General features: G+C 42.8%; 1 protein-coding gene across 3 annotated transcripts in view; it reads left to right on the top strand.

Moving 5' to 3' along the window:
• Positions 1–1,447: 1,447 nt before the first annotated feature.
• TAF1C (TATA-box binding protein associated factor, RNA polymerase I subunit C) overlaps positions 1,448–14,518 on the top strand; it is a 33,460-nt gene continuing 20,389 nt past the window's right edge. The window contains exons 1-6 of one of the 3 annotated variants that reach the window (XM_063453534.1): positions 1,448–1,575; positions 7,991–8,125; positions 8,291–8,384; positions 8,813–8,925; positions 11,150–11,245; positions 11,603–11,670. In XM_063453534.1, the coding sequence (XP_063309604.1) occupies positions 7,991–8,125; positions 8,291–8,384; positions 8,813–8,925; positions 11,150–11,245; positions 11,603–11,670 (506 nt within the window). In that variant the 5' untranslated portion in view covers positions 1,448–1,575. Of the gene's footprint in view, positions 1,576–7,915; positions 8,126–8,290; positions 8,385–8,812; positions 8,926–11,149; positions 11,246–11,602; positions 11,671–14,518 lie in introns of those variants that run through there. The other 2 variants (XM_063453533.1, XM_063453535.1) reach the window with 2 other exon arrangements.

Here is a 14,518-nt window from a genome sequence, read left to right as displayed (position 1 = left end):
AAGAAAGGGGCGGATGCGGGCTATGTTTTTAAGATGGAATCTACAGGATTTGGCAACATGCTGGATGTGAGGCTCAAAGGTGAGACCAGAGTCAAGTATGACGCCAAGACAGCGCGCTTGCAAGGATGGACTGATGTTGGTACCACAAACTTGGAGGGAGAGCGAAAGAGGAGGATCAGTATTAGGAGGAGGAAAGACAAGGAGCTCAGTTTTTGAGAGATTGAGTTTCAGAAAGCGGGAGGACATCCAGTCAGAGATGGAAGAAAGGCAAGCAGTGACACGTTGCAGGACGGCAGGGGAGAGGTCCGGGGAGGAGAGATATAGCTGGGTGTCATCAGCGTACAGGTGGTAGTGAAATCCAAAAGAGGTAATAAGTTTGCCAAGAGAGGCAGTATAAAGAGAAAATAGAAGGGGACCAAGGACGGAGCCTTGGGGAACTCCAACTGAGACAGGGCAAGGGGAGGAGGTATCATTAGAAAAGGAGACACTGAATGAGCGTTGGGAGAGATAAGAGGAAAACCATGAGAGGACAGAGTCACAGAGACCAAGCGATTGAAGAGTTTGAAGAAGGAGAGCATGATCAACGGTGTCAAAGGCCGCTGAGAGGTCAAGAAGAATTAGTATGGAGTAGTGGCCTTTGGATTTAGCTGCGATTAGGTCGTTAGTAACTTTGATAAGGGCAGTCTCTGTAGAGTGGAGAGGGCGGAAGCCAGATTGAAGAGGGTCAAGGAGAGAGTTGGAATTGAGGAAATGAGACACACGGGTGAAGACAAGTCTTTCCAGAAGCTTTGAGGAAAAAGGGAGCAGGGATATGGGACGGTAGTTAGAGGGGGTGGATGGGTCGAGGGATGGTTTTTTTAGTATAGGTACTACAGTGGCATGTTTAAGGTCAGCAGGGACGATGCCAGAGGAGAGCGAGCAGTTGAAGATGTGTGTTAGAGAAGGCACGAGACAAGTGGAGAGAGATCTAATAAGGTGAGATGGGACAGGATCGAGCGGGCAAGTGGTGGGGCGAGAGGAGCAAAGAAGAGCAGCCACCTCTTGGTCAGTAGCTGGGGAGAATGTCTGAAGGGTAGGAAAGGCATGATCTATGTGTGATTGAGAAACAGAAAGGCAAGGAGGGGAGAATTCTTTCCTTAGCTGTTCAATCTTGTCAGTGAAGTAACATGCGAAGTTATCAGCAGTAAGGTTAGTTTTGGGGGTGGCCACAGCAGGGCGAAGAAGAGAATTAAAGGTGTGAAAGAGACGCCTGGGGTTGCGGGAACATGAACTAATGAGAGTGGAAAATATATGTATATATATATATGTATTAAGGCCTTTTGGCCTGTAATTGTGGGAGGGGCGTATGACACATCTCTTCCCTACTTAAGGGACACCCCTTACTTGGCTCCATATCATTCGAGGTCAGCGCTGCATCATTTCCACTTCCGGGTCATCCAGATGCCATTTTACCTGATTACTCCATGAGGTTTTTTAAGCAGAGCTGTGTCAGGAATCCAGCCACAGGCTTTTCCGGCCTACCACCTTCTTTCTTCAATCCATCGCCGTGGATGGTGTCCAAGTGACTCACAAACCGTAAGTCAACCTACCCGTTATGCCAGGCATCAGTCCCACGGCACCATGCACGGGTCAGGTCCTCACTTTACGGCTGCATTTTGTCTAAGTCTGTTCTAAAACCATTGCATGTTCATGCATATCATTCGTTTAAACCCCCTACCGGTCTTTGGGTGTATTACAGGCTTCTTAGACATTATCGCATTTCATGTACAAACCAACGAACCACTGCATTTTCGCCTACACACTGACCCCTACCGGTCATTCAGTGTACTACAGGCTTCTCAGACATTATTGCATTTCATGTAAAAACCAACCTTGCTTTATTTAAACGATTGACATTTCGGTTATGTTTTCCGTTCGGCACTTATTCCTAGTATATTCTATGCACGATTGCTGTTCGCATTAAAATGCATACGGTTAAGCTATTCATGCTAACTTCTGTTTCCCTTCATACTAAGATTCGGTTATTCTGCTATGTATTCACATAGATCTTTTTCGTGAGTTACATTTCATCATTTCATGTATTTACATTTGGTTAAAAAGTTGCTTGGTTAAATAGACAGACCATTTTCATGCTATTTTTATGGTATCACTTATTACATCAGGGTATGAAACCAGCTAACATTTCTGTATAGACCATTGGACTCCCACGCTTAGTGGAGTTTTTTGTTTTTTTTTATAATTATCCATTTCATTACAATTAAATCAGCCTACGTTACAGGCCTCATTTCTTTGTTAACCATGACACAAGGATTTAATTCCTTTTCATGCATACTCGGGTTGAATCACACGTACTGATCCAACCAATCATACGTTTCCTGCACAGTAATCGGTTAAACTTTCAAATACTTATTTTACACGATCTTAGGTTGTCTATTTTGTTTCAGTTTGCTTATTATATATATATATATATATATATATATATATATATATATATATATATATATGGTTTTAATAATAATAGTTATTTTATTTTACAATGCAGATATTACATGTATATTACTGTTATGGTTAGCCTACATTACGGCTCCTTTTTCTGTCATGCTCGTACGACATACCACGAGTTCAAGGACACGGTCCTATTTTCAAAGAGTATAATGGAGATATGATGTTATTACAACCATGTACATTATGATTACATGGCACTAACTATTCAGGCCATTTCTTATCATACTCATACGATATACCACGAGTATATAAGAACACCGTCCTACCTTCCACAGAGGGTTTCGGGTTGAATCACACGCGTTGGTTCAACCACTCATACGTCACGTTACAACATTTTCTGCATAGATTGTCATTTCACATGGCATTTACAAACTCAGGCCTTTTCTTGACACACTCAGACGACGTAACACGAGTATTCAAGAACACGGCATATACGTCTTACAAGACTTTCGGTTTTTGAATCACACGTTCTGGTTCATACATTCATACGTCACTTTACAGCAACATTTATGATTCTGCATATTGTCACTTCACATTTAAAAGTCCCTTGCATTCCCAGATCAGTTTAGTGACATGCATATCCGCTGATCACCTTCCATATATACACATTACACTTCCAATCCCCTGCTGCCAGGTATCGGACTCAGCGTAACGCTTGTCACCAAGCATGGGCAGTCATGTCACTATCATACTCATAGATTTTACACCTCCCACACATACTGCTAGAAGCCCTAATCCCAGCCTATACAGACTACACAGGTCTCACAGGATCCATTCTCACTCTATCCCTTTTTAGGTTTATCCAGGTTTTCATACCTGTCGAATCTCAAAACTTCATACATACTACCAGGTACGTAAGCCTGCTCACGTTGTAGTTCACATACGTTTCATTCTTCTAGGCCATAGAGTACTGGCAAGTTAGGGGTATAGGCCCAAATAGGTACCTCCCTTCTTGGCATTTCTGCCTATCGTTTAGTGGTCCGCGAGGCCAACACCCCGCCTCAACGTTTCGGAGGCAAACGCCATCGGGCCACACGTGAGTTAGCCGCCTCGCAATATTATAGAGAGGGCCTCACCTGTCACTCCCTCCCCCTGTTTTCTTTTACTATCACCGAGAGGCCTACGATTCCTGCCACTACGACGGGTGGCCTCAATAACCCCTCGCGCCAACTCATAGACAGAGCCTCTCATAGCCACTTGGCAACTAGCAGGGCCTCACCTGTCACAAAACAAGATTAATTTTTCGCCTTTCAGGCCTAGTTAGCCTGCCAGTATCACCCCTGGGGAATCGGTCACTACACCCCTTACCATGGCTGGGTCGGCCGCTGCGACCCCTCCAGCACTGGTTGAGTTGCTATCACTTTCTCCAGCCATCTGTTTCAGGGCACATGCTAAATCTGTGTCCAAATAAAATGTATCCCAAAACTATACTTAACATCAATAAACATTTCTGTACTTACGACATTACTGCCACATCATCCATCTAGACATTTGGTGGAATTCATTATCTCGGGTCTATCAGAAGGATTCACACAGGCCTCATACACATGCCTTCCGGAATCCTGGAATGTCCTAATTTACAATCCGCACAACAAACCCTACAGCGGTGGAGACACTCATAGCCAGGAAGTGGCAGAGGACTTCCTATGGGGGCCCTTCCAGTCCCCTCCGTTCACCACATGGCGGACAAACCCCATCGGTATTGTCACGGGGAAATCTTCTCACAAACAGAGACTTATCATTGATCTATCAACACCTCACACCTCTGCCACTCCTAGTCTGAACTCCCTCATACCCTCTGAGGAATTTTCACTGCAATATTCCACCATAGATCACGCCATTACGGCTATCATGCAGACAGGGGCCGGAGCATGGCTCAGTAAGACTGATATCACAATGCTTTCAAGTTATTGCCTATCCACCCTACACTGTGTCACCTGCATGGTATCAAGTGGGCAGGGAACTACTATTTTGCTCACGTTTAACATTTAGGTTCCAAAGTAGTCCGTCCATTTTCGACATATTCGCCGAAACCCTATATTTCCCCTCCCAGTAGCCTAAAAGAAACCATCAGTCTATTCGAACAGGTGGGTGTCCCAGTCTCCTCCACAAAGACTGAAGGACCAGATACCTTCATCACATTCCTGGGTATCATACTAGACTCAGCCACCATGCAAGCTAGCCTGCCACGCCCAAGGTAGAAAACATTCTGATCAACATAATCTCTACACACAACTCGGTACTTGCAACCGCAAGAATTACAGTCTCTGCTTGGGTCACTGAATTTTGCCATTCGCATCATACCTCAAGGCCGGGCTTTCATCTCACAACTCCTTTACATGTTTCCCACTTTTAGACATGATGGACACAGGTCACCCCTGGATACCCAAGCCATGGCAGGCGTAATTATGTGGAGAAATTTTTTAACCACCTTGAATGGTAAAAGCATGTTCCTTCCAAAATTGTCTGACTCCTCACCTACCATTTGGTCAGACGCGGCGTCTACCACAGGTTTTGCAGCAATTTTTCAGGAACGAATGGCTTTGGGGCAGCTGGCCTTCAGAAGTTCAGGACCTGGAGGGTTTTTCCACTACCTCAGCTCTGTTTGAGATATATCCCATCGTGACGGTTGCCGTGGCATGGGTGCTTTTATGGGCAGGTTCGTCTGTACGTTGCTACTCAGACAACCAAGTAACTTGTCACATTATAAACAAGGCCGATCCAAATCACTGACTATTATGAGATTCTTGAGGAAACTCACTTGGCTGGCTGCATGTCATAATTTTCTCTTGTTTTGTATTCATGTTCCAGGTGTATGTAACACTGCTGCTGACAATTTGTCTCGCTTTAATTTCCAGGCTTTTCGTCAAATACTCCCGTCAGCCGCACTCACAGCCACGAACACCCCACTATTCCACCATCTAGTAATGGACTAGAAGCTATTATGCAACATAGCAGAACATTGTCCCAATTAGCACTGTCTACTAATACCCGGGAAACTTACGATAGAGCTTTCATTTGATTTAAAGATTCCTTTCTGAACACAACATCTTACAACCTTTTATCGTGACATCCTGGTTGGGCTTTGCTTCTTTTTGCCACCTCAAACTCAAACTATCATACAACGCAATCAAACCATATCTGACAGGCATCCAACATCACATGCTAACTTTACAACCAGACAAATCAAGTGTCCTCCTACCAATTAAGAACATCCTTAGGGGTATTCAGAGATCCAAACCCCCACGTACGGCCCAGAGGCTACCCATAGATTTCCATATTTTTAAAGACTTATACAATTCACTAGATTTAAACCCTTTGCCAACAACACAAACCTCATCGTTAGAACCGCCATATACGTAGCCTTGTTTATGGTTTCTTGAGACCAAGAGAATTTACCGCCATCAGCACAACACAGTCCACTCACATCCTACTTCATTCACACTTAACAAAACACATGGACTATTATATCTTGACTCTGCCTCACTCCAAAACCAGTCAACGTGCACTTTCAGTAGAGGTTAAGTACTATCCTACTCACAACAGGTGGAGCCCCGTCAAACTACTGGACTCATATACCCAGCATAGCAACGCACCACCATCTCAACCACTTTCAGTCTACAAGGTTCGGCACTCACTACCACCACCTTTATGACACACGTCAGGTCTTTACTTACACAGCTGGGCCTCAAATCAGCTAACTATTCGGGCCACTCCTTCCAGATAGGAGCGGCCTCCACAGCATCCAGTGCAAACATTCCAGTTCATGTTATCAAGTCACTAGGGCGCTGGAAATCATCGGCTTACTCTAGATACATACCTAACCCGGTACAAGAAGTAAGAAATGCCTTTCAAGACATGTCTGGTTAAAGTATGTATATTGCTGGTATGTAATAAATTTGATTTTCTACTTTTGCCCTCTTTATTTACAGGCCTACCTCATCGTCGGTTCCGGCACACCACAACCGACTTGCTCTTTTAATACCATCCTACACTTATCAGTGTTTGTATCTTCTGTACTATCATGATATATATATAGTGTATAGAGTGTGATATATATAGTGTATAGAGTGTGATATATATAGTGTATAGAGTGTGATATATATAGTGTATAGAGTGTGATATATATATATAGTGTATAGAGTGTGATATATATATATAGTGTATAGAGTGTGATATATATATATAGTGTATAGAGTGTGATATATATATATAGTGTATAGAGTGTGATATATATATATATAGTGTATAGAGTGTGATATATATATATATAGTGTATAGAGTGTGATATATATATATAGTGTATAGAGTGTGATATATATATATATAGTGTATAGAGTGATATATATATATAGTGTATAGAGTGTGATATATATATATATATATATATATATATATAGTGTATAGAGTGTGATATATATATATATATATATATAGTGTATAGAGTGTGATATATATATATATATATATATAGTGTATAGAGTGTGATATATATATATATATAGTGTATAGAGTGTGATATATATATATATATATATATATATATATATATACACACTATATATATATATATATAACACACTCTATAAACTATATATAGTGTTATATATATATATATATATATATATATATATAGAGTGTTACTTTACATATCCCAAGCTAACCAATAGCAGTATGGACTTGGGATAGCAACCAATAATTACAATTAGTGTGACTAGCGAACTGTTAAATAAACCATTGTGGTGATGGACCATAACAAGGGCTGAGAAACATGGGTGACTTAAAGGAGGGACATAGCATCCAGTGTGAATCGGTCTTCACGTGTCCCTGGAACAATGGGACAACGACCTATTGGGAAAACCATAAGACAGGAAAAGGAGGGACGGTGAAAGGCATAGTCTTAAGCATTTATTAAATTTAATACATATAAGGGAAACATACAGGCACTCAGAACAACACAGCATAAAGCCGAACAAAGGGGACAGGGACAACAGACCCTTTTAGCGGCTACTTGGACGAGGCCCATAGTCTTTGAGTAGGAGGATGACCTTTACGCCTCTCCAGAAGGCCGTGATACAGGGCTTCCGTCACAGCCATATTCTTTTACGCCCACCCCTGCATCCCAATACGGTTTGTCCTACACCAATTATACCATGGGAGATAAACCGTTTAACTTCCTAAGTGTCTCCCGGAGTGGAGGGGTAGGGTGTATATATTAAAAAGTAAATGGGGGTTCGCACTCTGGTCTGCTCACTGTTGTGAGTACGTCATTAAATGGGAGCAAATGGCCAAGTGGACGTTTTTGCTGGGGTAGGTACGATCAGCAAGGGCTATGTTGCTGGTTTTCCAAGTCAGCCACCTGTCCTTTGAGTGGTTTAAAGGGTTTATATTTATCTAGTGACCCTGTAAGGAGGTGCTTCATGTGGGAGGTTACAAACCATTGACGTCCACCTGCTAATTCCAGATGTTCATGTATGTTTTCCAGATGGATTTTCCTTGTCCTCTTTTTCCTGGATTTTACAATGAGGGGCCCATCAATGGAGAAATAATCAGTGGTCCTCCTGTACAGGGATGGGGGGAGCTTGGCAAGGTGCGTCAGTCCACTGCGGACCCCCCAGAGGTAAGCCTTTAGCAGATTTTGTCTACTTAGGCCAGTTTGCTCAGGTTTGTCAATGACTGTGCCTGGTGCCTGCTGGCTGTAATATACCTTATGACATCTGTGGGCGCTGGCTGGTGTCAGGGTGGGTGTCAGGGTGGGTGTCATGCTCTGTTTTTTCTCCCCCAGGCTGGTTGCAGCTTCATTCCATTTTGTAGCAGAACTGCAGAAAAATGGGTTACTGTGGAACCCACCCCTCTCCCCTTCCTGGAGCCCAATACCGGTAGGATGAATGGCTTAAATCCTGTTCTGTGTCAGTTCGTGTTAAAAAGCCCTGTGGAGGGAACACATCTGTGTCTGCCTTTCCAACTTTGCGGATTGCTCTGTGGGCTGAGGGGACGGGTCTGTTGGTGTTTTGCTGTGGTAGAGGGATCATTCTCTGGGTACTCAGAGTGGGGGCACATGGCTTTGTTTGCAGTTTTTAGGGTTGAGTACTCCACCACTTCGCAGTGCGGAGGGCAGTTCACTGGGATGGGTACTCATCCAAGTAGAATTTAATGGTGTGGTGAGCAGTTTGCTGGGGTGGGCACTCTGCCAGCTGGGGGTATGTGGCTTGGTGGGCAGTTTTCTTTGGTGGATACTCTATCTGGGGGTATGTGGCTTGGTGGGCAATGGACTGACCGTTTTTGTCATAATGTTATGTTTATACAGGCTGTGGATTTTCTCCAGTGACAGAAAGGGACCTGTTTATTCCACACAAACAGGCACTCTGTGAAGATGTCAAGCTCAGGGATGCAGCAAAAAAGATGAATTTCAGCAAACAGGTTGGACCCACAACATATTCTTGCATACCCTGTCACTGTGGATCTAACCGACCGCTCCGCTGATAGACTCATGACCTGCCTGAGCAAAGGCCTCCAGGGGGACACAAGGTCTGCCTAATATATCACATTAATACAATGTTCTTGCATTCAGAGTGTGATATATATATATATATATATATATATATATATATATATATATATATAGTTACATTACAAATCCAAGGCTAACCAATAGCATGGACTTGGGATAGTAACCAATTACACTATGAATGCTGGAAGTCAATCCGCAAATCCAGGCTCTGATTGTTTTTTTTATTATTCTTGGGTTAGGTTATGGGCAGGAGAAGAGGGTGCAGGGATTGGCCAGTTTTTTCCTGTGTTAAGGGCTGAGAGAAGGGTGCAGGGATTGGCCAGTTGTCTCCTGGGTTATGGGCAGAAGAGGAGGGTGCAGGGATTTTCCAGTCGTGTCCTGGGTTAGGTTATTGCAGGAGAGATTGGTGCAGGGATTTTCCAGTTGTGTCCTGAGTTAGGTTATTGCAGGAGAGATTGGTGCAGGGATTTTCCAGTCGTGTCCTGAGTTAGGTTATTGCAGGAGAGATTGGTGCAGGGATTTTCCAGTTGTGTCCTGAGTTAGGTTATTGCAGGAGAGATTGGTGCAGGGATTTTCCAGTCGTGTCCTGAGTTAGGTTATTGCAGGAGAGATTGGTGCAGGGATTTTCCAGTTGTGTCCTGAGTTAGGTTATTGCAGGAGAGATTGGTGCAGGGATTTTCCAGTCGTGTCCTGAGTTAGGTTATTGCAGGACAGATTGGTGCAGGGATTTTCCAGTCGTGTCCTGAGTTAGGTTATTGCAGGAGAGATTGGTGCAGGGATTTTCCAGTCGTGTCCTGAGTTAGGTTATTGCAGGAGAGATTGGTGCAGGGATTTTCCAGTCGTGTCCTGAGTTAGGTTATTGCAGGAGAGATTGGTGCAGGGATTTTCCAGTCGTGTCCTGAGTTAGGTTATTGCAGGAGAGATTGGTGCAGGGATTTTCCAGTCGTGTCCTGAGTTAGGTTATTGCAGGAGAGATTGGTGCAGGGATTTTCCAGTCGTGTCCTGAGTTAGGTTATTGCAGGAGAGATTGGTGCAGGGATTTTCCAGTTGTGTCCTGGGTTAGGTTATTGCAGGAGAGATTGGTGCAGGGATTGGCCAATCATGTCCTGAGTTATGGCAGGAAAGACGGGTGCAGCGATTGGCCAATCATGTCCTGAGTTAGGTTTTGGCAGGAGAGGAGGGTGCAGCGATTGGCCAGATGTGTCCTGGCTTATGGCAGTAAAGGAGGGTCCTGGGTTCACATTATGGGCAGTTTCCTGAAATTGTTATAAAACTGCTTTTTAAAATCTATAAAGAAGGTAAAAAAATGAAAATAGAAATGTATTCTTATGTTCAACCAAAAATGTGAAGATGAGATTGAGAATCAGAGGCCTATAAATGAAAACCCAATGAAAAATGTAATTTGCAGATACCTTATGAATTATTTTATGTATCCATGGGAGAGCCTATTTTACTTTAGCATTTTAATAATTATTTATTCCTTCTTGCAAAAAAGAAAACCTTTTAGCCGTAAGCCAGTTTACATTATTCTAGTGAAATGTATTTACACAGCAACGGTTTCTGGGATTTGTAGTTCAGTTGTCAGATTTCCCAGAAGTCTTTGCTGTGCTTCCTGATTTACGGCTGTTTTATGAGATCGCCGATGCAGGGAGGGGCTGACATCCTGTACAGGAACCAACATGGCGGAAGGATTTCAGAATGGGAGAGACAGGGTTACAACTGCAAACACAAAATCAAATATTTAGGCAAAAACTCTAAAATGAATAACACGTGTTGCTGGAATGTCCACAGTTAGTCTGTAGCGGGAGCAGCTATTTGGTGAATGTCCATGTGATCTGCAGATTGGAAGGCTATGTGCAGCTATTGCAAGTTATGGCGTCCTCTGGTTAGTACATTTTTGAGCAGGGTCCTCATTAACCTATTGTTCCTGTAACATGTTGTAATTTTCTCATTTGCTGTTTATTTTCCCACTTTAAAATATTGTAAAGCGCTGCAGAATACGTTGGTGCTATATAAATGATAAGGAACACTCCACTGGCAGCTTTGCTGGGTGCTGTAGGGATGGTTTTAGTGGTTTAAGACTATTGAATATTGAGTCTATTAATCTGTCTCCACTTCCTTTTTCTGTATTAGCTGCACCAGTTCACATGGGATCACAGCGACACTGCATTCCATGCGATGGGCAGGCTTCTGGAACCACACTGCTACTTCGGGGACAAATGCATTCGCGTGAGTCTGCCCCAGGGAGGGTCAGCCATCCAACAGGAACTGGGTGTTTTAAGCCGTCCATCGAGTTAGAGAGGAGCCAAGGCAGCCTGTAATTGAGTCAGAGAGGGTTTGGGGACTAGTCACATGAGACAGCCACTGAAATATCTCCAGCTGGTCACCGGAGGCCAGTAATTGGGAATGGCTGCGACTTTAGTGTAATATTACATATGTATTTGTTATTTACTATAACTGTGGAGCACGTTACTGTAGAACAAATGGAATAATGCCACGATTTTTTTATACATAGGTGGTCTAGATGTTTGGGCACATTGTAGAAGGGTTATGTGTAAACGTTGCCCTTGCTGTATTTGTTTACAGAAGGACAGAACACGCCGTTTGAGGATGACCAGTCTGCTGCAGTCTCTGAGAACCATTCCACACCAAGAGTGAGAGTCCGACTCTTCTTCCCCTGCACCCACCTCACCCTGGCTCACTTGGCGCATGACTCCCCCAGATTTCTTTGTTCTCACTCACATGGCTAATCCTAGTACCATGTGCTGCAGCATGTTTCCATTATGTTATGTTAACTGGTTGCATCTTTTAGTTACAGCATTTTTGTTGTTGTTGTTAATGGTAGCTGCTGGACATATGTCCTGTTCTGATCATGATTCATGGGAGTTGTACTTGTGAGCGGCAGTAACTCTCCCTAATTTTGGACAGACTGGGATTTGTATGTTCTAGCGTCATGTGTTTCGAGGTCCCACAATGTCAGCCCATCTGTGCATTATGGAGATTAATACATCGAACATATTGTAAGGACGTTGTGACTGGTCCCTTTAACAATACCACTTAACCATAAACAACACGTGCTGGGAAGCGGGTTTTCACCAATAAGACACAACTCTTTAAATGGTGGAGAATGGCAGTGGAACGCAGACTGTGAAATTAACAGTGTGCCAGACAGTCCTGCATGCAATGGTCATAATGTGCAAATAAAAAAAATAATTACTCGGTTAAACCTTAAAGTGACACAATAGTCACCAAAACAACCTTTTTTTTTTTTTACCTTTTAAACATTAAAATAGAACATACAAATAGTTTATAATATCTGCAATCTAAGCTGTAGCCATGGGAGGAAATTCCAAGTCATTCGGAAATACACCACATAAACATATTGTCAATTTCTGAGCAGATTGAACAATAACAACTGAAGAAATATTGACCCCTCAATCGAGGGTTGGAGAATAGTGACCAGAGGGACCGAGTCACCAGAATAGCAGATTTACCTTTCAACAACATGTACATATTCTGAGTAATCCTGTGTAGATAGTCCTTGTGCTCAGGTGGTACCGCCAGCCTACAGCAATCTGTACAATGTATAGTGCTATAGGTAAAACATATCAAACATACACAACAATAACTCGGAGAGAAAATGACCCATTCAGAGGTTTCCAGACTCCAGGGCTATTAAATTCTAAGCAGGTATACAAATTATATTCAAAGCTAAATAGTGCCATAGATCATTGCACGTGGACTTGATTGAGCTGATCCTAAGAACTAGAAACCACTTGGACCAGATTTTCCTATTTTTTAATGCTGCCATTATTGAAGTATATACTTTTTTCCATTATCCCTTGATAGTTTATTTGAGTTTTAATGTCAGCTAAGCTTTTTTTTTTTTTTAAATATCTGGAAATTCAAAGTTTCATGGACATCAGGGTGTGGATTTTCGTAATGAACCAGTTTTTGTGTATAGATCATGCCCCAGTAGTCTTAACTGGTCAATTATCTGCCATTTAGGAGTTAAATCACTTTTGTTTCTGTCAATACAACCCTAGCCACCCCTCCCCTGGCTGTGACTAGTAATACTTTGATTTTCAATCAGATGTTAACTTGGTTTAACAATTTATCATCTGCTCTTTAAATTTAAGAACTTTAGCTACATACAGGAGGTCCCTGTGGGCTGTAGCAAGCTAGTAAGAGTAAGAGATAAGAAATTCTAAATTAAACAGAATGTGCAATAAAGGAAGTTTAAACATTAGATGACTCTTTACAGGAAGTGATTAGGAAGACTGTGTAAGACACATGTAGGGAGGTGTGACTAAGGCTTCACAAACAAAGAGATTTAATTCCTAAATAGCAGAGAATTGAGCAGTGAGACTGCAGGGACATGATCTATACACCAAAACGACTTCATTAAGCTAAAATTGTTTTGGGTACTATAGCGTCCCTTTATGGATTTTACCAACTAATTTCTCACAACAATGCAAATGGTGAATCATGACAATGGCAGTGGTTCCGTCAGAGGAAGTACCTGTTAAAGACATCACCTGCACTTAAGGCACCATGACCACTTCAGTGATTTGAATTGATCGTTGCTGTTGAATTTTGTGTGCTGCATTTCACTAAGAACCCCTGCACATACGGAGTTTAACATTTCTCTACCACCACCAGTGTCCTTGGGATGTCAGTAGCCATCACAGAACTAGAGTTCCAGGCTAACTAACTCTGTGAAACTGTCATTGCACTAAATGTCAGTCATTGGCTGAGAGCTGTCAATCAGCTTCTCACGTCATCAGCACTCCAGCAGGCTGTGATTATAGTAACCCTGCTGACATAACGGTCAGATACTGTAAGTGGGTGTCTATTGAAACCAGCCGGCCTATAAGTGTGCATGGAGCCTACATATATATATATAATTTTTATTTTTTTTTATTGATAGGGAGGGACGTGTTAATTAGGTAATAAATGTTCTAAACATGTTAGGACCAGTCAGGACAGGTTGTCATTTAGCAAGTGAGAAAAAATAATTTGTGTACCCCAACATGTTCAATCCCCCGATATCCCTCTCCTTATACCTTTCCAAGTCCCCTCCCAGAATCCCTCTCCTTATCACTTTCCATGTCCTCTCCCAGAATCCCTCTCCTTATACCTTTCCAAGTCCCCTCCCAGAATCCCTCTCCTTATCACTTTCCATGTCCCCTCCCAGAATCCCTCTCCTTATCACTTTCCATGTCCCCTCCCAGAATCCCTCTCCTTATCACTTTCCATGTCACCTTCTCCCAGAATCCCTCTCCTTATCACTTTCCATGTCCCCTCCCAGAATACCTCTCCTTATCACTTTCCATGTCCCCTCCTCCCAGAATCCCTCTCCTTATCACTTTCCATGTCCCCTCCTCCCAGAATCCCTCTCCTTATCACTTTCCATGTCCTCTCCCAGAATCCCTCTCCTTATCACTTTCCATGTCCCCTCCCAGAATACCTCTCCTTATCACTTTCCATGTCCCCTCCCAG

This window comes from Pelobates fuscus, chromosome 5 (assembly GCF_036172605.1).
Source record: "Pelobates fuscus isolate aPelFus1 chromosome 5, aPelFus1.pri, whole genome shotgun sequence".
In the NCBI taxonomy this organism is placed as follows: Eukaryota; Metazoa; Chordata; class Amphibia; order Anura; family Pelobatidae; genus Pelobates; species Pelobates fuscus.
Note: the sequence above shows the minus strand (reverse complement) of the source record. Positions and strands in the feature narration are given on the sequence as shown.